This window comes from Leptinotarsa decemlineata, unplaced genomic scaffold, assembly GCF_025532065.1.
Source record: "Leptinotarsa decemlineata unplaced genomic scaffold, Ldec_3_MD MMD2_tig00001064_RagTag_RagTag, whole genome shotgun sequence".
Taxonomy (NCBI): Eukaryota; Metazoa; Arthropoda; class Insecta; order Coleoptera; family Chrysomelidae; genus Leptinotarsa; species Leptinotarsa decemlineata.
In genome coordinates, this window is record NW_027412558.1 from 6,074,039 (window position 1) to 6,097,554 (window position 23,516).

The window sequence follows — 23,516 nt, forward strand, 5'->3', positions numbered from 1 at the left end:
AGATGGTTGACATTACGCAGCACAATTAATTCAAAGGTGCGTTTTCCTGAGAACGGATTTTTGACGCTGCGCGGAATCTGTTTTTCACAATCACGTTGATTTCCCAAGGAGGAAGGCAATATGCAGGAAAGGAAAATGACAACGATTTTGGTACATTTCTGCACTAGTTTTTTCACAGTTCCATTACAAATCACGTCTTCCTTCAAGGTGTTTTCAAACATAAGGTCTTTTCAGTCACACAAATAAAAAATGTAATTAAAAATTCGTCCTTCTTGGCATTGAACCTCATCATTTCAGTTTCGCAGAATTTTGTGATATCTGAACCCTTTCAGGAGCATTACGTCGATGTGAAACATTCCTTGTTGACGTGGATTTGTCTCTAGGAAAACTCAAGTAATGTTTTCCTAGGAACAGGATTTTCACGCAGGGCGAATCCGATTTGTCCAAATCACGTTGGCAGTAGCGTAAAATCTGTTACTCTGCGGAACAGTATTTCTCTAGGGAAGAATGTCTGGACAACGTAGGTGATGTCATTTCTCTGTATCTAGGTTGAGTGCTATTAGACTCGTACAAGGAAGCAACATGCAACGGAAGAAAATTGGCAGCGATGTTGATAAATTTCCCTCTTTTCCAAATCAAGTTTTTCAAAGTATTTTTGTACTCTGGGTCTTTCAAGTCATAAAATATCGCTTGGTTTGGTACAAGATCAATCAAAAATTCGTTCTTATCAGCATAAATACTTACTGTTTCGATAAGGCAGAATTTTTTTACATTTGAACAATGGACCTCAAAAAATGATACATTTCCCAAGCTCAAAAACTATCTGAAGAAAATGAATCAAGCAGCTCACAACGTAATAGGCTTCTTCACAAGCAGCCAGGTTTATGATGTCAACGTCAAATATACCACGTAGAAGTGGTCCACTGTCTAGGAAAATGCTTCCAATTGGGGCACGTTTTCTCAAAGACATGTTTTTTACGCAGCGTGGAATCAAGAAGTGTTAATCACGTTACAGTACTGTGAAATTCATTGAGCTGCATGGAAGTGTTTTTCTGCTCAAGAAAGAGGTGTCAGTTTTTGTTGCCAGTCCCTTGTAGTGTTAGTTTCACGAAAAACATTGTGGAACTCACCTAACATTAGTTTCACGAAATGAAGCCAAGAAAGAGAAAGTTTCCATGATTTTTTTTCAGCTTTATCCAAAATCAAATTCATCTTGGAGGTGTTTCTGAACTTTGTCTTTCAAGTCATACACTATTGCATCGTTTTGTACCAACGCAACCATTTTAATTCATCCTCATCGTTATTTTGTTTCGCCAGAACAATGGACCTTTCAAAACTCAAATGCCACCAAAACAAAGTAAATCATGCATCGTACAATGTAAAGGACCCCTCCACTATTAGTAAGGTCTGTTACGTACACGTGCGACAATTGCGGAACTGGCCAAACGTCACACCCATGCTCAATCCCTAAAGAAATGGGATAAAATCAAATGATGCTGGGAAGCTGGCGCCGAAGAAATAACCGGCGATGACCTGGAAAAATCTACGCTCAAGAGTAGGATTTCTGACTGGACACTGTCAACTAAGGAAACACCTCCATACAATGGGGCTCCACAGGATATGTGAACAGGAAGATGAAACTGTGAGGCATATCCTATGCGAGTGTCCGGAGTTATCGTCAATAAGAGAGTGTGTGTTCAGCGAGTCTTGGCCTACACCTGCCGGTATGAAGGAGATGTCTTCCAGTGATCTGTCCACCTTCCTGGAAAGGACAGATGGACGATGATCTAGGAGGACAACTCCTAGGGAGGATGTACAATGGGTCACATGTGGACTAAGTGCTGTGGGCCTACACCCACCCTCCCTACTCTACAGATACATATTCGTACACGTGAAACGTTTCACGCTGAGAAAAACTACCTATTCATGGAAAAAATTGGCCGAAGTAAAACGCTCAGCGTATCACGTCATCTCCAGCGCAAAGAATCCGTCGCAAGGAGAATGCACCTTTACCAATGTTTCAACTAGTATGCGATACCCGCATGACAACATTGTTAACGCTTCGTCTGCGAGACGATGAAATATTACGCAACGTTGCGAATCAAACTGTTCCGACCTTTGTGCGGCCAGCCAAAAGCCCATCTAAGTATTTCTCAGATCTAGCACACATACGATCGACTTCTGATTCCTGACGGCGGGTAGAGTAATACTGTTGCTGATGCTCACTTGGTTCGTCACCCCAGGGGGGCTAAGGGGGGCGAGCGGGCAGGACGGTCGGTGCGGCTGCTGGTGGAACTTCGGCTGGTATGGTTCCAACATCCGAATCTTGCCCCAGCGGTTGATGAACAAGGCGATTGCTGCCACCCAGATGATCAGGACGAGGACCACGAGTAGCACCTCTTCGACACGGACTATCACTACTGGAGCATCTGCAACAGATAAAATTATGTTCGAATGATTTTCTTGGTAGTCATGTGGAAAGTTCATGAATGAGTGGCATGTTTGATATTTGATTTCGCTCTCTGTTTCAAAATGTAAAACAGAATTCATTATTCATTATGTTCATTGAATTCTAATTGGTTTTCTAGACAACCAAAACTCTCTGGACTATTATAAAACAACCACATAAAAGTGATAAAAACAAATGTATAGTTACTAAGTCTCAATGATAAAATAATCAGTAGCGAAGAAGTTGTAGTAACATTCGGAGAGTATTTCTCAACAATAATTGACCAGAAAATCAGGACACATTTCCCAGAGGAAGATTCAGAAAGTTGTACTACAATGCCAAATACTAATTCAACCATGTTTTTTGAACCAGTCACTACGGATGGAGTTAAAACAATTATAGGATATATTTTAAACTCAGGTATTTCCTTTGGAGAATATTCTGACCTGCTTAAAATTACGGTCTTCGTCCCTATTGAAAAATGATGACAGTAAAAATATGGAGAATTATCGACCCATATCAATAATCAGTATATTCGTAAAAATAAAAAAAAATATATCTGGCAGAATAAATGATTACTTGGAAACATTCGATCTGATGTTAAATCATGTACAAGAAGTACATGATTTAATGGATGAAAAAATAATATTGTGGTGGGTGGTGGGGTTGAATATTAAATTCGTATTAGATAAGCTATTTAAGATTGGTATTCGAGGAAACATAAATCAGCTTATAATGTCTTTCCTAACAAATAGATATTTCCAGATGAAACAAAATGATACAATGTCCGATAAATCCCTTGTAACAAATGGGACACCTCAAGGTAGTGTACTCGGTCCACTGATTTTTTTATTATATGTGAATGATCTACCAAATAATATAAGTAATGGTGCGATATACCTTTACGCAGACGACACTTCCATTATTCTTTCAAGTGAAACAACGGAAGAAATGCATAACCTTGTAAACTCAGTCCTACACGAATTTGATGACTGGTGTTACAGGAATAGACTTATAGTTAACCTGAGAAAAACTGTATGCATGGAATTTGCAAATTCATCTCGAAGCCTACATGATTTCAATTCCATTTCCCGGAATGAATCCTAGGCATTAACAAGCTCAACAAAATTCTTAGGAACAATATTGGACTCACATTTCACTTGGCAAGAACATATAGAGTTTATATCCAAGAAATTGAACCAATCGTATTATCTCATTAAATCCCTTGAGAATAAATTAGATACTAAGGCACTGATATCAGTGTATTCGATAACTTTCAATCCACCATTTACAACAACACTGCTGTCTGGGGTTTAGCAACTGAGATGGACAGAATTTTCATGAAACAGAAAGCATTACTGAGGCTAATTTTCAATCTAGATTACAGAACGTCATGTGAAGAGATCTTTTTTCAAAATAAAATACTGACTGTTGCCTATTTGTTCATTCTGAAAACATTGACGTATATCCATGAAAATAGAAGACAACTAGAGTCGAGATCGAAAGTCCATAGTTATCATACTAGGAATAACCATATCTCCCAAAAACACCATCACGCAAAGTATAAAAAGTCTCCTATGTTTGCTGGTATCCGTCTCTTTGATATACTGCCATGCGATATGAAGACACTGCCACCTCAAGTTTTCAAAAAACAGTTGAAAGTTTTTCTATCAGAAAAAGGTTTCTACCCAGTAGATGAATTCATACTTGAAGTTGGTAATGTCAGATGATTGTCATTGTGACGTATATATCGTAACATTTTGTTTATTTATCTATTTCTATTTTTTACCTTTATTTTGATATGTATATGTTTGTTTTACGATTTGTGTCACATTATTTTTTATTCAAATGGCATCTTATGATGTTATACATTTATAGTATACCCGAGAAATATGACCTGTCCCATCTACATAATGTAGCACAAAGGACTAATAAATCTATCTATCTATCTACCATCTATTTCAAAGTTCTTGTTTTATTTGATTTGAATGAATTTTTTTTTGGATACGCTAATTATCTTCTTCTGTAGTCACATATTTTGACTTGGTTCATAAGAATTAAAATATGGTATGAAAATATACGAAATGTTATTCAGATTTTCTTTCATTTTTCTGTAGTAAATTAGAAATTTTCTCTTTCTACACCTTTCCCGGCGGGTTGGATGTCCTTGTTCATCTTTTACTGCCTGAACCAATGTGCATGCTGTTTTTGGCGAGTGCATTGGCTTGGGATGTGGGGGTTGAGCAAACCCGCCATCGGACGCCTGCTTCCACGTACTCCCGCTAGATACGGGAATGACATAATCACTTGTGGTTCTATTATTCCCTAACTGAGTGGTATCCCAACGATGGCTCACTCCTAAGGTGTATGTATCCGTTCCGAGAGGATAAATGACAATGAATGACAGCTGTCTCTACGGAACCTTCGAGATACCGGCGCCCTCTCGTCGTAGCATCGCCTTGTCACGATAATGCGGAGCTCTGCTGTGATTGACCTTCTTTTCCTAGCTACTCGTGAGATTTTATGGACAGTGTAGACTTAAAAATTCTTTCTGACTCAGAGTCTACAGAGGAGATGTCGAGCTTACGACTCCAACTGACCTTCCTGTAAATTCAGATCAGGAGTGAGAGCTTCTCAACTCTCCAACTCCTGATCCAATAACTGAACCTTGAAGAAAGGTTTTGTGGTGCAGTCAGGAAAATCCGCAGCCAGGAAACTCCCCAAGAGCGTTGTACCTTGTGAAACCTCCTTGCACCAAATTCTTGAGGGGCGTACGCAGAATCTGTCTCAAGTGGAGAAACAAACCCCCATGAGCAGGTTAGCAAACGTTCGCGCCCGTGTGATGATTTACCAAAACCAGAGGCGAAAAAGCCCTGCACGGTTGAATCTAAGGCAATGTCAGGTGTAGTTGACGTGCAAAAACCCTCATATGGAAAGGTTGTCGCGGGTGTCAAAGTGTGAATCTTATACCTTGACTATCCGACCTCATCAATGATGAAACAGCAGAGCATATACTCTGTGCCTGCCCCGCTGGGGACCGAATCAGGTTTTCAGAGTTCGGCAGACCCGTACTCTTACCATTTGACCTGAAAGACCACTCACCATACAAACCAATCGGCTTCTTTAGGAAGCTGGGTTTATTTGGTCGAGTGAGAATAAGTGTGAACCACAATAAACCCTTGTGGTTTTCGGTGGAGGGTCGAATAGACCCACTCACTTTGGACCTAACCTCACTTAACACCTTTCTCCTTCTTCACAATTTTATTTCTTCTAGCCTGTGAAACGGTACGAGTAACCAAAAAAGTATCCCTCAGTATGAAGTGACAGAAATTACTTGAAAAGTATTAAGTTGTTTCAAAAGTGTTGTCCTTTCAGAGACTATTCTGAACTGTGATATTTCAGTGAATATTCATTCAATTCAATCGAGATAAGTGAATAAAAACTGTGCCTTCGGGATTCGATAAAGTCGACGGAGGCCGTTGTTGCCTGGTTCTGATGGTGAAGGTTATTCCGGTGAGAACATTATGAAAAGGCTTGCAAAGATGGTAGTCGATTGGGAAGAGGTCTGGGGAATATGGTGGATGAGGCAAAACTTTCGGTACATTTCGTCGATTTCCCCACAATTGTATTCTGCTGTGATGGTGTGGTTCGGTTGCAGAAAGTTATAGTGGATCACACTAGCCGCTGATGTAACATGATGTCTTTATGGTGAGTTTTCGCCTTTGGGAAGTACCTGGGAGCTCATTGGTGTCCAACTACTGCACTGTATGTCTTCAATTGTACTTTTCATCACACGTGGCGGTCCTATCCAAAAAAAGGTCATTTTGTAAAGAAGAACGATCCTAATGAAAAAAAAAATTGAAACTTTCTATGTTTTTTACCACTTTCATTTGTAACCAACGTTACTGCAGTTTCGTCCTGTAAGGTTTAAACCAAACTAGATTACTGTATAAGTTTTAAAATGTCCTTATAGAACGAAATTGCAGTAACGTTAGTTGCAAATAAAAGTGAATATTAATGGAGTTTTTTCTAACACCAAACCTTTATTCTAACACCTCGACACGGGTTTCGATAACCAAGTGATCATCTTCAAGAGGAAGATTAAACTGGTATTTGGTATATTTATAGAAACAAGGAAACCCAACTAGTATTACATTTCCATAAATATTCGATTCGGTTTTTTACCATCCCGTCTTTTTTTATACAAAATCGGTTGACATTTATTCAGGAAATTAATTATTTCTGGTGGAGGGAATTTGAGAACGTTGAAACTTTTGTAGAAATCCATCGAGAAGTTTATCTAACCAACATTCGATTCTGAAACTTTGTGAAACTATTCAACGTATTTGTTCCGCAGTTGGGTTTCGTGTTGGGGCCACTTGATTTAGAACTAGTAACTCGAGCTTTTCACGAGAGAGTGACGAGTAGAAAGTTTTGCTGTTGGTTTGCAACATTATTTGTACTGGATTCTTCTAACACTATCAACAATAATAATAATACTAATAAATAATAAATATCTTTATTTTCACGTTCCACGTACACTGAAGTACTATTCTAATTAGATGAGACAAGAAGGAAAACAAAAATGGATAATAGGAAAGTTCATCAATTGGTGCTCTACCACTTGAACCTTTTTATATTAAGGCTTATATTATTGTTATTTTGCATACCTAACGTAAGCCTATTCAACCAAAGTCTGTCTAATCCTAACCTAAACGTAAACCTTTTTAGTCACTCATTATTTCCTTAATCAACAATCAACTTTTCGACCACACTCAAAAAAAGTAAGAAATTGGAGAAGATAAAAGGGAAAAATACGAGATGAGTGAAATTATAGGGAGTTCAGTAAATTAGAATAATGTCATAATATATTGCTTGAATTCAGGAGGTATCGCATTGTATCATTTATACATAAAACAAACACAAGGCATGGAACTCGAATTCTTTTCTCAATGAAAGCCATTTCAACTCATTCAGTTTGTGAGAGACATGATCATATTTTGTTATGTCATATATGAATATAGGAGTTCTACACGCGTTGTACTCTGCCACCAGTATTACTAAAGTAAATGATTCATTCTCACAAGTAGTTATGACTGTCACTACAGCTAATAACTACTTGAAAGGTTGGATTCCCGAAAAATAGGCTCCGAAAAATTGGCTCCAAGTAAACTAGTACACCTGACGCTATTCCAATTGCTGAGTTTATTTTTCAATTTATCACCTTTAAATAATCTACCTCCTGAGTCTTAGACATATAACCTTTGTCTCCGCAATCAACGCATAAACTACTGATGAAGTCGGCCGTAGAAGACGTAACGTTTGGTACCTCAGGTACCAAACGTTACGTCTTCGGCTCACTAGCCACTTTCAGCTGTGGAAACTCACGTTATTATGAAAACAATAACATTTATGCTATTGTAGAGCTCCAATAGAACAACCTTAGAATGCCTCAGACTACTCTGTTTCCAGTTTTTTATTTCGAGAACTTATTCTCACTGATAATCAGATAACCATCCATCAACACTCTGAACTCTCGAGATTTCACTGAAGCAATCGTTTTTAAACTTTCTCCGATTTTCGTAACGACTACCCAAATCCAATTAGCTCTGCAGCCTGTAATATCACTCCGGTGCGATTAAGAATGACAGGTTACTTTGTGTAAGAGAATATTACTCTAAGAATCTTAATGAATAGAGAAGATCCAAGCGATGATGAAGTGTCGTCTCTTAATTACTCATTCATGTTCATCTATAGTTGATTAGGATTCGTTTTTTTGCAGTATTTTGCTGCGATAGATTAGCTAGACAAGAGAAAGCTAGGTAAAATAGTGATATACGAGTATATCTGTCGTTTTCAGGATACCATTACCATTGAATCGTGAAACAAATCTATTAAGAATAACTACACCACACCAGAACAAAATTATTGTCTCTCGATGCGTGGTTAGCTGATCATGTTAGCACATACACATCTGGTTGAACCATCCCATCTAGTTTACTACCTATAATTATCACTCTGGAGAGTCAACAACTGGTCGTTTCCAAGTAGACCACTTTGTTTGTAGATCTCATTTTCCATTTTTTGATTCTTGAATTTTCCAATGGATTCCCTCAGCTCTCTGAGTTAACTGCAGCAATTGTATCTCACGAACCTTCAGGTGTGCAAATCAAAAACAAACTCTATGAAGCAAAGGTAAATAGTAGAAACATAAATTTAATATGGATCCCATCACACATAGGAAAACGAGGTGATGTGAGAGTTGATGCCAAAGAAACAGTAGCCAACGAAGCAATGATCAGCGCAATTTCTGAAATTATAACCAAAACGATAACAAAAGACATACAGAATTCAATTGAAGAGATCATGGTGGTCGCATGGCAACACCGTTGGCAAGGATCAACATCAAAGCTGAGAGAAGTGAAAAGTTTCGTGAAACCAAGGTCTACATTACCTAAACATCGAAGGGAACAAGTACCCCTAACCCGTTTTCGGATAGGCCACACACGCCTAACGAGTATTTGCTTGGAAACGAAAACGAACCAACATGCAAAGCGTGCCATGTGAATCTGTCTGTATAGCATCTCCTTATTGATTGTTCGCTCTTCAAACAGCAGAGAAAGGATCATGGAATACTATTATCTTTGAAGGATGCACTAGGCCCCAATTGTCCGTTTGATAAATTATTATCTTTTCTGAACTCTACTCAAATGACAAGTACACTATAATTAGAAATGTAACACCAACTTTGAAGCTATTAACCAACATGGTTGATGTGTTTTTTTATGAAAAAAAATTCAAAGACATATAAAAATTTGTCATGTACCGATCTCAAGATTCCAAGCAACCTTCTTCACTCATTCTGTAAGCGTTTTTTGAAGCATCTGGTCTATGGAACCAAATTTGTCACGAATGTTCCCTTCACCGAGCTATCTACTTAGTTTGACCAATAAATATCTCATCACAATTCTCAAAACTCATTTCGTAATTCTCAAACTCTTCCTTTTTCGAAAGTAATATAACTGGAAGGAGGAAAAAGCGTCACTCGGCAAAACGCCCCTATTTCATGAGTTCCGTCAATCTTGGGAATAAATGGCCAAATCTGGTGAATACGGTGGCTAAGGCATGATTACGGTGTTGTTTTTGTCCAAAAATATCGAACAAGAAATAACGAGTGAACAGGTGCATTATAGTGATACAACAGCTTTGAACTGTTTCTCCACAATACCAGATGTTTTTTTTGTATTGCTTCTAGCAAGCAATGCATAACTTCAAGATAATTACATGAAACGTACGACCATGTAGGTATCGCAGTCATTACTATTTCTATATAATATTTACTGCTTCCCTTTTCGAATGTAACACAATAACCTCCACACAATGGGTATAAAATTAGAATTCAGCGATATCGAACGATCTATACGACGAAGGATTAGGATTTGAATAAATGTCAGACTGAAGCGACGTCTCATGTTTACGCCCGAAAAATACAAAATTACTGCTGACATTTTTTGTTCACTAGTCACAATCAACATAGCATCAGTTGAACTGAAACTTTCATGGAGAATATGAAAGGAAATATGGAATTGTCACAAATGAATATTCAAATCTCATCAATATGTTACAAGATTCACTGCTAGTGATCGTTTATATTCAACTGTTCATATTCAACATACTCTTCTGGGATCTGAACGGAAAAAAACAAATAACTCGTATTTACGTGTTTCAATTTATGTATGTTATATTAGAAAAATCAATGCACTTCTTGTCTAAGGATTGCACCATAATAAACAAACATTGCATCAGCCACTAGGCAGTTACCCAGGAAATGACTCAGCATATTCAGCACATTTCCAAGGTTTTTCTAGAACATTCGAAGAAACGCATATCTACATCAGCAGTTCCTGATCCTATAAATATAGGAGAACAAGAGGACGCCGCATTCTTGAACAAATTCGCGACTATCCAAGTTCTTCGAAATCTTGAATCACTTCTTAATGTCTTATGTCTCCAGCGGTAGTCTCCAGACTTTCGACAAGAAGAAGAGCAAGCACCAACCCAGTGGACAAGACGGTCTCTTCAGCATCAAGAAATCTGCATAAGTCGTCGCCGTTGCCCATCCATTGTGAAGAAATCACTCCAGGAAACACGCGTAAGTTTACTATCTACGCTGCTCATCTTGCTGTAGCCAGAGCTCATGAAGTAGGAGTTCATCCCGTCACAAAAACAAGGAGAATAGCATAAGAAACTAGGATAAGAAAAAGCGTGAGTACACTTTGATTCATCATCACAATTAACCCTCATTCAAATTTTGAATAATAAATTCAAAATGGCTGAAAATAATGATATAATTGAACCCAACAAACTTTCTGAAATATTTTCAATTGTTCCCGAATATGATGGTGATTCAATTTCGCTAGGAAATTTCATAAATGCTTGCGATCATGCCGAACGCATAGCCGTAGATCAACAAAAAACGTTACTCACAATTCATATTAGAAATAAATTGAGAGGAAAAGCTTTTCAATTGATGAATTCCAGAAACTCAGGAACTTATCAAGAGATCAGAGGTTTATTAAACTCTCACTTTGGTGATACGCGAGATCTAACGTTACTAATTCAAGATGTACAGAGAATAAAACAAGGAAATGGAAAGAATATACTGACATTCTTCTCAAGACTACAAAGTCATAATGCAAAAATGTTATCTTGCATTCAAGCCTCAAACTTGACTCATGAACAGTAAATTGCACTATCAGTACTAATCGAATCAATGATACTAAATACTTCATTGATAGGATTAGAACCCAAACTAGGTCACATAATACGAGCAAGTAATCCAACAACGATGTTAGAAGCATCAATTAGAATAAAACGTGAGATACAGCTCTCATACTTTGAAAATCAAAAATTAAATACACGTTTACCCCCAAATCAAAGTCGAAACAAGCCAAGACAAATGACAAAACACACAAAATAATTTCCAAAGAAACTATATGCAAAGCCAGAGTCAAAACCAAATTCAAAGCTTTCAGCAAGGTTTTCAAAGACCACAAAATTACCAACAATCATATATTCCAAAACCAAACTTCCAAATACAACAACGTACACAACCTAATTAAACAAACCAATTCAGACAACAGAATTACGGTCAACAACAAAACAGACCCACCGTAATTCAGAAAAAATCTCAAAGTCCAACAAATAATAACATGAGAACCCATTATCTCGATTACAATGATTATAATTGCGATAATGAGTATGTCCAAAATGAATATTTATATAATGACAACCAATACCAACACGAATATAATTCGGAAAATAATTCAATTTACCATGAAAACAATTGTTTTCAAACTCAAAATCAATATGAAGAAGAACAATTGTATGAGGATTTTCACAATACCCTGTCTTTAGACAATCCTCCTATAGACAACCTTCCTATAGAGAACCCATGTATACGAACTACCAACAACCAATCTGACAATATCAATCTCCAATTACGACAAACCCAGTATACAAACAAGCTATTAATAAACCCATCATGCGTTCCACAATTAATGCCAATAACCGAAATTTGCGGCAGTCATCAAAACGAATATCAGTCCCGTTCGAACAATGAACAAAGAACAATTATTCGTATAAGCCCGATTCTAAGCAATCTTTATTAAATAAACAGTTTAAGTAACTTCAAAATACTAATTGACACCGGAGCAGGAATATCAATTTTCAAAAAGAAAACTGTAGAAAATTATTCAAAACTATTTAAAGAAAATATTCAAATAATCGGAGTGACTGAAGGAAAGGTACCGATTACTGAATCCGTATTATCACCTTTTGGAAAACATAGAGTAGAACACAAAGTTTATATACACGATTTAGATATCGATTTTGACGAAATTTTAGGATGCGATTTTTTGGACCATTTTGCAGGAGTAGTAGACATAAAAGATCAACAATTAAAATTAAATTATGGAACAATCCCGCTGAGAAAAGCAAAAGAAATGATTGGTGACCAAAAACCGGAAGAGACAAAATAAAGTCACTCTCAATCCTGAAATATCTGCTTAGAAGACGAAATCCCTATTAACAATATAAAAATCGAACCGAGAGTAGAAAAAGTTTTCAAATTAAAATCGAAACTCAGAAATACAGAGGCTATACTGTTAGCTGCTGAAAAAGAAAAAGTAAGAATTCCAAATGCTCTTGTAAAAATAAATGAAAAAGGAGAATTTTCAGTAACAGTTGTAAATGGAAATGTAATTGAAAAATCCATTGACTTCCCAGACTTACAATTTGAAAATTTTAATGAAAACGAAATTCAAAATGATTTCAGTGAAATTTTTCCAAATCGTTTAGGAGAAATAAAAAGTTTGCTTCGTTTAGTACATTTAAATGAGGAAGAGAAAGAACTAATTGAGAACCTATGTTTAGAATTCTCAGACATATTCTATATAGAAGGAGACCCACTCACATTCACGAGTGAAATAAAACATTCTGTAAAACTGAAAGAGAATGCACAACCAGTCTTAACGAAATCTTATAAGTATCCACACATTCATAAAAATGAAGTGAAAACTCAAATTTCAAAACTACTAGAACAAAATATAATATGACCATCAGTCTCACCTTGGTCAGTTTGGATAGTACCTAAAAAACTTGACGCATCTGGGAAACAGAAATGGCGCGTTGTAATTGATTATAGGGAATTAAATGAAATCACAGTAGATGATAAATATCCTCTACCTAATATATCAGACCTTTTAGACCAGTTAGGAAAGTGTCAATACTTTACCACACTTGACTTAGCATCAGGATTCCACCAAATTGAAATGGATCCTGAAGACATAGAAGAAACTGCATTTTCCGTAGAAAATGGCCTCTACGAATTCCTGAGGATGCCATTCGGAATGAAAAACTCACCCTCCACCCTTCAACGAATTTTAGACCATACATTAACCGGACTTAAAAACGAAAGATGTATAGTCTATATGGATGATATAATGATTTATTCTCCAACAGTTGACGAGCACTTGCAAAATTCAAAACTAGTATTCAAACGTTTACAAAAAGCTAATTTGAAAATGCAACCCAATAATGGGAATTTTTAAGACAAGAAATTGTATATTTAGGACATCTTATAACCAAAGATGGAGAAAACCAAACCCAGAAAAGGTTAATTGTATAATGGACTTTCCAGAGCCTATAAATGTTAAAAAAATAAAACAATTTTTGAGTTTAGCAGGCTATTACCAAAAATTTATCCCAAATTTTTTCAAAATATCTAAACCAATGACAAATTTATAACAAAAGGATGTGAAATTCAATTTCGACAATGAATGTAAACTTGCATTCCAAAAACTGAAAAAGCATTAACGTGAACCACAATTCTAATACACTCTAACTTTGACGAACCCTTTATTTTAACAACAGACGCATCTTCCGTTGCAATAGGAGCAGTATTATCTCAAGGACCCATAGGAAAAGATTTACCTATCGCCTATCCATCCAGAACATTATGTCCAGCCGAAACAAAATACTCTACCATAGAAAGAGAATTACTACCTATGGTATGGGCAGTTAAACATTTTCGTCCTTACCTTTATGAAAGAAAATTCAATTTTATAATAGACCATCGCCCTTCATACGTGGTTATTTCCAATTGAAGACCCTGGTAGCCGATTAGCAAGATGGCGATTGAAATTAGAAAAATATAAATTCAGTGTAAACCACATAACATGTATGTTGTATCGTAGCTGGAATATATAACATGTATAACAATGTAGGGTTTTTTAAAACATTGTTTACAACCAAGAATGATTCAATGGTTTCGAACAATTCCCCCATGCCAAATGAACCGTTTTATGTGTAATGAAGTTATGATTAATGGAAAAGCGGGTTGGAATTTGAAATAATGGTTATCTTGCGGATTACATTTCATTCCATCCATAAAAATGTTCATTTCTATTTTCGTTCCGTAATTATCAGTGGGATTATAACCTAGTTATCAATTGTATGATGAGAAGCACAACTTTATGGGAGAAAACAATAGAACTGCTTGACCTTAATATATTTTTTTAACGTTCTCAAGCGAGATCCCATCATGCAGCGTCTTGTCAAAATTTATCCAGTTCGTTCGTGCATCATTTAATACCCAGGATTTGATTGGTGTATAAGAAAACTGAATCATTACCGACTCAATTATATGGACTACGAAAACAAAATCCATAATCCAGCTCAAACACAAGCGAATGATTCAGTTGCAACAACAGCCATAATAAAAGCAAATCTACTAGCTGTCCACAGTCGATTTTCTGGGAAACGTATCATCCACAATTCCCACACTAGAACCCACAATATCGAAAATCACTTTTTGACAACGCCTAGTCAGGGAAATTTTGAAACAGTTCAATATCAACATGGCATCTGGTCCTGATGAATTGCCCGTCATCGTACTTAAAAAGTGTGCAACTGAACTCGCACCAGTTTTTGCAGAATTTCTAACCTGTCTTACAGGGTAGGGGTTCTTCCTACTTTTCAGAAGATTGCTTTTTTAATCAGCGTATCCCAAGAAAAGAGCAAGAAAAATCCTCCAAACAACTATAGACCAGTCGGTATGCTATCAGTGATATCAAAAATCGTAGAGAAGGCAGTGAACCACTGTATCCTCAAGCATTTGGAAGGTTTTAACATCTTCAGCAACATCAATATGGCTTTTGAAAACAAAGATCAACAGGCAACCTTCTATCGTATGACACCCATATTTGAAATAACGCAATCGAGAAACATATTTTTGGGGTCTCTGACCGTGTGTGGCATGAGGGTTTGCTGGAAAAATGTTGAGGCTATGGCTTGTCGAATCATTTTTGTGTATCGCTCTCCAGCTTCCTTGAAAACGTTACCTGCAAATGGCCGTCGATGGATATCTCTCGAATAATTTTACCATTAACGCTGGTGTTCCTCAGGGATCCATATTTTCTTCAACCCTCTTTTTATTGTACATCAATGACTTATTGAAAAAAACGAAGAATCCAATATATTGCTTCGCTGACGACAGCACGCTTGTCTCGTCATTCCATTTGGATTCCAGGACATTGGCTACGGAGGCACATCTTCACCGACAGCAGGAGGTTGCATATCTTAATGAGGATCTAGAAGTGATTTCGAATTGGGTGAAACTAACCTGGATATATCAGTGGAATTATTGAATGCCGTGAATGTTCCCTAATGAACTGCTCCAGCGTTTCTTGAAAATTATTTTGATCGTTTGTACGATAGAATGTTCAAAATAGCAACTATGCATTGTACCACAGGAATTTTATCTGGGTCCACTGTTGTTTTCATGGTATATAAATGACCTGTGTATACCTCTTGAATCTAAAAGACATGTGAGTTGCATGTGATTAAATAAATTGGGTATAAATGCTGTATCATTTTCACATTTTTGCTTCACTTCTTTTCATGAATGTGCAGAGTATAATATCACTGTATCATCAGCGAAACTGAAGAATTTTGCTTTAATATGCTATTTGTGTCACTGGAGACTGGCAATGGTGACATCACTGATCCCTAAGTGAATCACTTTTCACATTCAACTGCTTGCACGCGATGAGAAGAATAACTTTTCACTAGATCAAGTGATCTTCAAGAAACTCCCACATCTTCTAAGACTTTCAACAACTATGTATGATTCACAGTGTCGAAAGCGTTAGCCAAATCAAAAACCATACTGTTGTAAATCATCCCCTGACAAAAAATAACGCCCGCCGCCGCTGGTCGTCGTCAATCGACTGTGACTTGGCCAATGTTGCGCTCAGCTCTACTTGTGTTTCTAGTTCGTTCTAGGTGTCGCGTTGCTTCGAAAATAATTGCCTTGGCTTCCTAAATAACTCTCAACAGATGTGAAAAACAAAAGTAAGCTAATAAACATAAATTGCCAAAACTTTTCGAGCTGTATAGAATTTAACTCAACAAACCAGGTGTATATTGTTAATAATTAAACTGAAATAGTAAACGAATTTAACTACTACTTCATTACTAGTATTCAGCAAATTGTTGATAGTATAGATAATGTTCAAGATTGGAAATTCGATAATTATAATCTATATCCTAATTTTTCCAAGTTTCACATATTAACAATGAATGAATTACGCCTAATTTTCAACTCATTAGACAACAAAAACAATGTTCATCAGATCTTAAATTCCAAAATGCTCAAAGTCATTTTTGAAACATGTGGACATACAATTTTAAATACTTCTCTTCAAACTTGTGAAATTCCAAATCCTTTGAAAGTTAGTACTATAGTTCCCAATCAAAAGGTAAACAATACAATCAAGGCCAGTGAATATAGACCTATAAATACATTACTATCAATAGAAAAAAATTCTTGAACTAGTTGTTTATAAGCAGGTACTTAATCATGTTGAAAAAAATTTATTTTTAATAAATGATCAATCTGGATTTCGTAAAAAGTATTCATGTGAATCCGTATTATAACTCACTTTATCTAAATTCGAAAAAGAAGTTGATAACAATAAATTTGGAGTAGCTGTTTTTCTTGATCTGAAGAGAGCATTTGAAACAATTGATCGTAATACTCTTCTGATAAAATTAAGAGGTTATGGCATTGATGGTGATGTTATCTGTTATCTGACTATTAATCCCATAGAAAGCAAAAAGTCAGAGTTCATGATAATATCTCACAGGAATTGGATATACATATAGGTGTGCATCAGGGTAGCGTATTAGGACCTGTGCTTTTTATCTTATACTTAAATGACATGTACTTGTTTATAAATGTTGATTTTATAAATTTATTTGCAGATGATACACTATTGGCATGCTATGATACAAGCTTAGATGAAGCTTTTGATGAAATGAATGCCGCATTAAAGGATGTAAATGAGTACCTCATGGTAAATAAATAATAAATTAAAACTGAATAAAATGAAAACTAAAAGAATGATTATTACAACAAAATATAAATGGAACAACCTTGATTTAAATGAATTAAATCTACAAATTGATAATGGAAACATTGAATATGTATCAGTTATCAAATATCTTGGATTCCAGTTAGATAATTTATTACTTTTGGGCAATCATCTCGATTATATATGTGGAAAAATATCTGAAAAACTATATTTCTTTGCAAGAATTTCTGGCAATTCATCCACTCAGTTTAAAATTACTGTGTACAATGCGATTATCCAACCACATTTTGATTACTATGCTTCTATTATTTTCTTGTTTGATCTAAATCAAACATCACAATTACAAAGACTGCAAAATCATGGTATGCGAATTGTTCTAAAAGTGAATAGATTCACTGAAATTGGAATTATGTTACAAACTTTGCGGTGGCTACCAGTTTCTTTACGGTTGTATTACTTAGTCCAGTCATTATAGTAAGTTCACCTCGGAATTCGAGATACCCAGCTGTAAGTCCGTAAATACTTGTATAATGACACCCTAAAAGTTGTCTCAAAACCTACATATGGTAGGGTGTGAGCAACTATTAAATTTCAAGGTCAAAGGTCAAAAAAATCGGTTTTTTGCGCTTTTTTTTGGAAATATCTCATTTTCTATGGGATTTTTGCTATTTGTATCTACAAATTTTGTTTAAAAAAATGTTTTATACGGTGAACCGTTTTCGAGATAGAGGGCGGCGCCATATATAGTTGATGAACTATCGATAAATCAATGATTATGAATATTTGTCAATTTTTATTAACTATTATATTATATTTTATCATTTTTTTCCTAACTTATCCACTTTTTATTCAGTATTAATTTATTTAACAACACTTACCTGCCCATGTAATTGCAGAATTGTTAATGAAAATATAGGAATTATATTTGAATTTTAACCTAATTAATATTTATAACTTCTTACATGATGAAAAAAAAAACAAATAAATTATCAATTAATCTTTTTATTAAAAAATATCATTGAATACATTTATTTTTATTGAAAGTAAAGAAATGGAATAAAGGGTACAAAAACTACAATTTATAATTTTAATCATCTTCTTCCTCTTCATCGTCGTCTTCTGGCTGCTGGAAAATTTCAAACTGGTCTACATTATCGTCTTCAACGACATTTGTCTCATTCTTCCATGATTTCGGGGTCAAAGGTTCCATCTTCGTTAATGTCGCTCTGATATGGTAGAGCATTGAGACAAGCTTGCCCATTACATTGGCCACAAGCCACAAGCTAAAGAGCATTGCAAGCCCGCTTTCCTGCATCCGCATCGCGAACCACAACCACTCTTGCAGTTGCAGAAAATTGTATTTAGCAAATCTTCTGGAGCAGATGGTAAAATTGTCATGATAGGCTCCAGAAAATCGTTTCGCATTGCCCAACCCCATACCTGGGGTTCCAAATCATGTCCTAACCAAGTTTGAACTTGATAATGTACACGGTTGAAATGTTGATGAGCAGCTGCACTTGTTGGTGGAATATTTGAAAGCTGCACAGGTTTATTAAGTTTTGTAGACTTGACGTAATGCATATAACGAAGATGATCGAGACTTTTCACAGATTTCGGAGCATTATAGACTGCCAATAAGGTTTGAGTTCCACTCTCTAATAATCTCTGGGCCGAACAATTTTCTTCCTCAAATGCTGCAGCTAGTTCATCCAAATTTGTCAGTTTCTCAAAAGCTTTTAAAAATGATTTTTTTCCTTTTTTAAAAAGCGCAGAAGTTGTGTCACAGCCACTTAATGCGTGCAGAAATAAAATATGTTTTTTAGAATGAGAATGATTATCAAAACTTTCAGTCGAGTATATCTCCGTTTTTACATTACCTTTCCCAACTTTTTTAAAGAAAATTTCTTGTTCGTAAGATAGTGTACGCCCAAATAAAATGACAAGTAAATCAATATCTTGTCCTATTATAACTGCAGTTTTTTTAGACTTTGATTCTTCACTTGCAGTTTCAACAATAAGAACATCCGCATCATCTCTGGCTTGTTTAGTAGTAATATTTGCAGCTTGTAATTTTTCAATTAACATATTAATGAACTTATCTTATGTTATTTACAGATTTTAAAGAGGCACTAAATTATTTTCTATTTAAAATGTCATTAGTGTAAATGGGAATGTAATTATATTATGATTTAAGTTTTTCTCTTAATTATTTTTTAATTTTAGTAAACGGTTATCAGTATTATTGAATAGATATAGATTTAATGCATGAAGAAAATGATAAAATATAATATAATAGTTAATAAAAATTGACAAATATTTATAATCATTGATTTATCGATAGTTTGTCAACTATATATGGCGCGTTTTCGACCGGAGGCACCGGTTGACCTGAAGTGATGCTGTGACCGCGCGCTCTCCGCCCTCTATCTCAAAAACGGTTCACCGTATAAAAAATTTTTTCAAACAAAATTTGTAGAGAATTTTATATTCTACAATATTGATAATGAATACAAATAGCAAAAAACCCATAGGAAATGAGATATTTCCAAAAAAAGCGCAAACAACCGATTTTTGTGACCCTTGACCTTGAAATTCAATAGTTGCTTACACCCTACCATATGTAGGTTTTGAGACAACTTTTAGGGTGTCAATATACAAGTTTTTACAGACTTACAGCTGGGTATCTCGAATTCCGAGATTCTTACCTAATTTAAGCTTAAATGACTGGATTATACTTAACTATGACATTTATATATAAAATTCTGAATAACTTATCACCTTCATATTTTTCTGAATTTGTTAGTTTGAATTCAGAAGTGCACAAATATGCCACAAGAAATCATACTGATTTGCATTTATGCAGAACAAATAGGAGAAGTGCCATGAATTCTCAATTTTTCAAAGGGTTTGATGCATACAATAAATTACCTAATGAGATTGAATCTAGTCCATCATTGAGTATTTTTAAAAAACAGTTATTGAAATCCATCCACAATGGTAGATAGAATAAAACTTAAGGTAAGATAATATTAATAAATATAGTATTTGTATGTTGTTTTCTGCTTTTTTGATATTATTGGAGCTGCGCCTATATTGAAATGTATTATTAATAGCATATGTTGTTATTTTTCAAACTAAAAATGTTCATTTTCAATTTCTATGTTGATAATATTTTTTATATAATATTGTGTATTAGGATTAACTATTTCAATAAATATATTCTTCTTCTTCTTCCATTGGCATATATAAACACTAGCACTACGCATATCAGAAGAAGTCTAGTTGACAGTGCGGTGCGAAGTGATCTAATGAGGTGATAGACATTTGAATATTAGTTTGAAGTTTCAGTTGAATTTTTCCGTTGAATTGTCAGTGTAACAGCAAAATAAAGTTGAGTTGACTACTTATACAGTTCAGTCAATTATTGGCAAATCCATGGGAAAAACGTAACAATACATATAGCGGGCATACTTTCATCGACGTTTGAATTGATATCTCTGATTTGGTGAGTTGAAATGATACATTTTCTAGGTATGACGTCAGATGGGAAACAATCTGGCTCTCATCCAATTCCCATTTTCAGAATGGGAATCTTTACGCACGACTGAATGTTAGGAGAGACAATCCAACAAATAACCCCGTGACAATTCAAGTGTTTTTATCGAGAAAAAAACATTTCCCACAATTCATCTGATACGACGAAGATGTAAGAAGAGGGGCTGCATATGGACGAACGAATACTACTCCTGTTTCGCCAGGAAAAGGCCGAGAATCGATGAAGCGTCTCATCCAGACGAGTGCCTTCTGTAAACTCTCTTCTTTAACCAAACATCTTTGAAACGACCAATCGGGACGGCTAGTCATCACCAGTCAAGTTTGTGTATTTAGTTTCAAGTTCAACTTTGTACTATCCCGACTTCGGTTGCCTATTCTATTTCTCCCACCCATTTATAAAATGGAGTTGGGAGAAAGTAGCGTCCTGATTTCTGGTGGTTTCACTTTATACTTGACGATAAGTTTCTCTGCCAGAATATGCGTTTTGCTATTGTTCAAATTTCTCATTTTTCAAGCGTATTTCCTGAAACATAAGCAGATCAGAAACTTTTCACATTACGTAGTAAAGTATTCTCATGAATATACTGCATTCGTATTTCAACCAGATTGTATACTTAACAGGATTGAAGGTTTCTTGAATAATAATGGCAAGCACACTCATTTACTCATATTGGTTTTTGGGTTTATCAATATTTTCGAACAATCTGTTCTGTTTCTGTTTTTCCGTTAACCAGCTGTCGCACCCCTACGAACGACAACCCTCAGAAGTCGAAACTTGTGCGAGCTAAGGATTAACGAGGTCTTACCTTTTAACTTGTGGTTCCTAACGTGTGATTCCTAACACAATGGACGTGATTAACAATTTATCACAACCTCTGTTGACTTATTACGGCGATTTTGGGTTGAACACCTCTTGAGGACTGATTAAAAATTGAAAGGAAACCAAAAAGTACCATTTAGCTCATCAGCGGGAGAATTGTATATTGAATTATGTGAACTTTGATAATTGCTAACGGCCAAATTAGTTGTCATTTATTTATCCCGTTATACTTTTTCTTATGGGGTTTTCCCAAGTCACAGGTATATGCAAATAAGCTACAAATCACAGCTGTCCTCAAAGCCAACCTAATCCATGCCATCGGTCAAATACAGCCTGATTTATACGCCAGACCCGTGGAAAATTGGACGTTTTGGATGTGCTCCACCCAACATCGGACAAATAATAATTTAGGCAAATTCATCAAAACAATAAAGACGAAATATCAGTGGTGAAACGGGGTGAACCTATCCTAAAGAACAAAAGAACATAATATGAAGGTGAAAATCAATTCCACATTTGCAAATCTTTTCTTGTCAGAGGGACATAAGTTCAAACAAGACTATGAAATATTAGACTTGGAAGATAAAAGTGTAACACTATCAATTTTGGAATGCTCGAAATTTGAGAGTTCTGAAAATTTACCGAATGGCCAAATATTATTGAATTCGTTCTCTCTTCTGAATATGTTTTTCAACTAGGGTATTAGTGGTTAGTTCAATACATATACATTTGATGAGTTGGTAAAATCTGTTTTGTATGATGTTCAACTCTTCCATTACTTTTCACTAATTCATATCAAAACAATGAAGACAAAATATCAATGTCGAATAGACACGGATTATATGATTCGAATTGTAGTTCTTGCCTATATTTTACATTGGTCAAACGAAGATCCCCTTTTCCGAAAGAATCAAAAACATAAAGTGAATATCGATGTAGACACCAATTCCAGATGTGTGATCCATCTTTTGTCAGAGAGAAATGAGTTTAACCACAACTATGAGGTACTACATTTGATAAGTTGGTGAAAACTTCCTCCTATGATGTTCAAATTTTCAATCAGTTTTCACTGATCTAGTCAATTTATCAGTGTTAAAGTAGATAAGAAGTCATATGATTAAAATTGTTTTTCTATAGAACACAAATTAGGTAGAAATTAGGCATTATGAAAACGATTGAGAAAACTATTGTGGATTGAAACAGGTGTTGCAGATTTGTAAACTGTTTCGTGGAAATCTCACAAAAAAGTATCTCCTGAATATTTTGAAGATAGGTGACTATATGGAATACCACTAAATATTATCGAAGGAATAATTTCGTATCGGTGACTGGGTGCGATTGGAAGGTTAATTCCATAATTCTGATTATAATACTACTTCATTTCCATTATGATTGTTTCATAGTTGTATAGGAAACTGTCAATAAAATAAGGATATTGAAAATAATTAAAAAAATCGAAAGATGAGATAGTCAAAGAAGTACAGACCTATGAAATATTGGTGTATAATATGAGTATATAATAACAACAAGAGAACTTGGTGGAAATGTTAAGTTGTCATTACTTTCACCTTCGCGATAAAACAACTTATGCATGCACCAAGAGGCCACAATTCAGGGTTCATGGCTTTCTAGAAATTATTTCCATATATCGTTACTTTGTAAGATGAATGAGAGTTTTTTACACCTATAATAGACTTTTTCCGACAAGATTATGTCCGACAATACAAGTTTTTATGCTGACGAATTCAGTCCATTT

The 23,516-nt window shown here is 35.4% G+C and overlaps 1 protein-coding gene across 5 annotated transcripts in view; it reads right to left on the minus strand.

Annotated features, from left to right (window-relative positions):
* Positions 1-23,516, minus strand: part of LOC111505907 (uncharacterized) — a 151,126-nt gene that overhangs the window by 35,185 nt on the left and 92,425 nt on the right. For 3 of the 5 annotated variants that reach the window (XM_023160815.2, XM_023160807.2, XM_023160823.2), the window contains exon 4: positions 2,173-2,429. In XM_023160815.2, the coding sequence (XP_023016583.1) occupies positions 2,173-2,429 (257 nt within the window). The remainder of the gene's footprint in view (positions 1-2,172; positions 2,430-23,516) is intronic. The other 2 variants (XM_023160832.2, XM_074175574.1) reach the window with 1 other exon arrangement.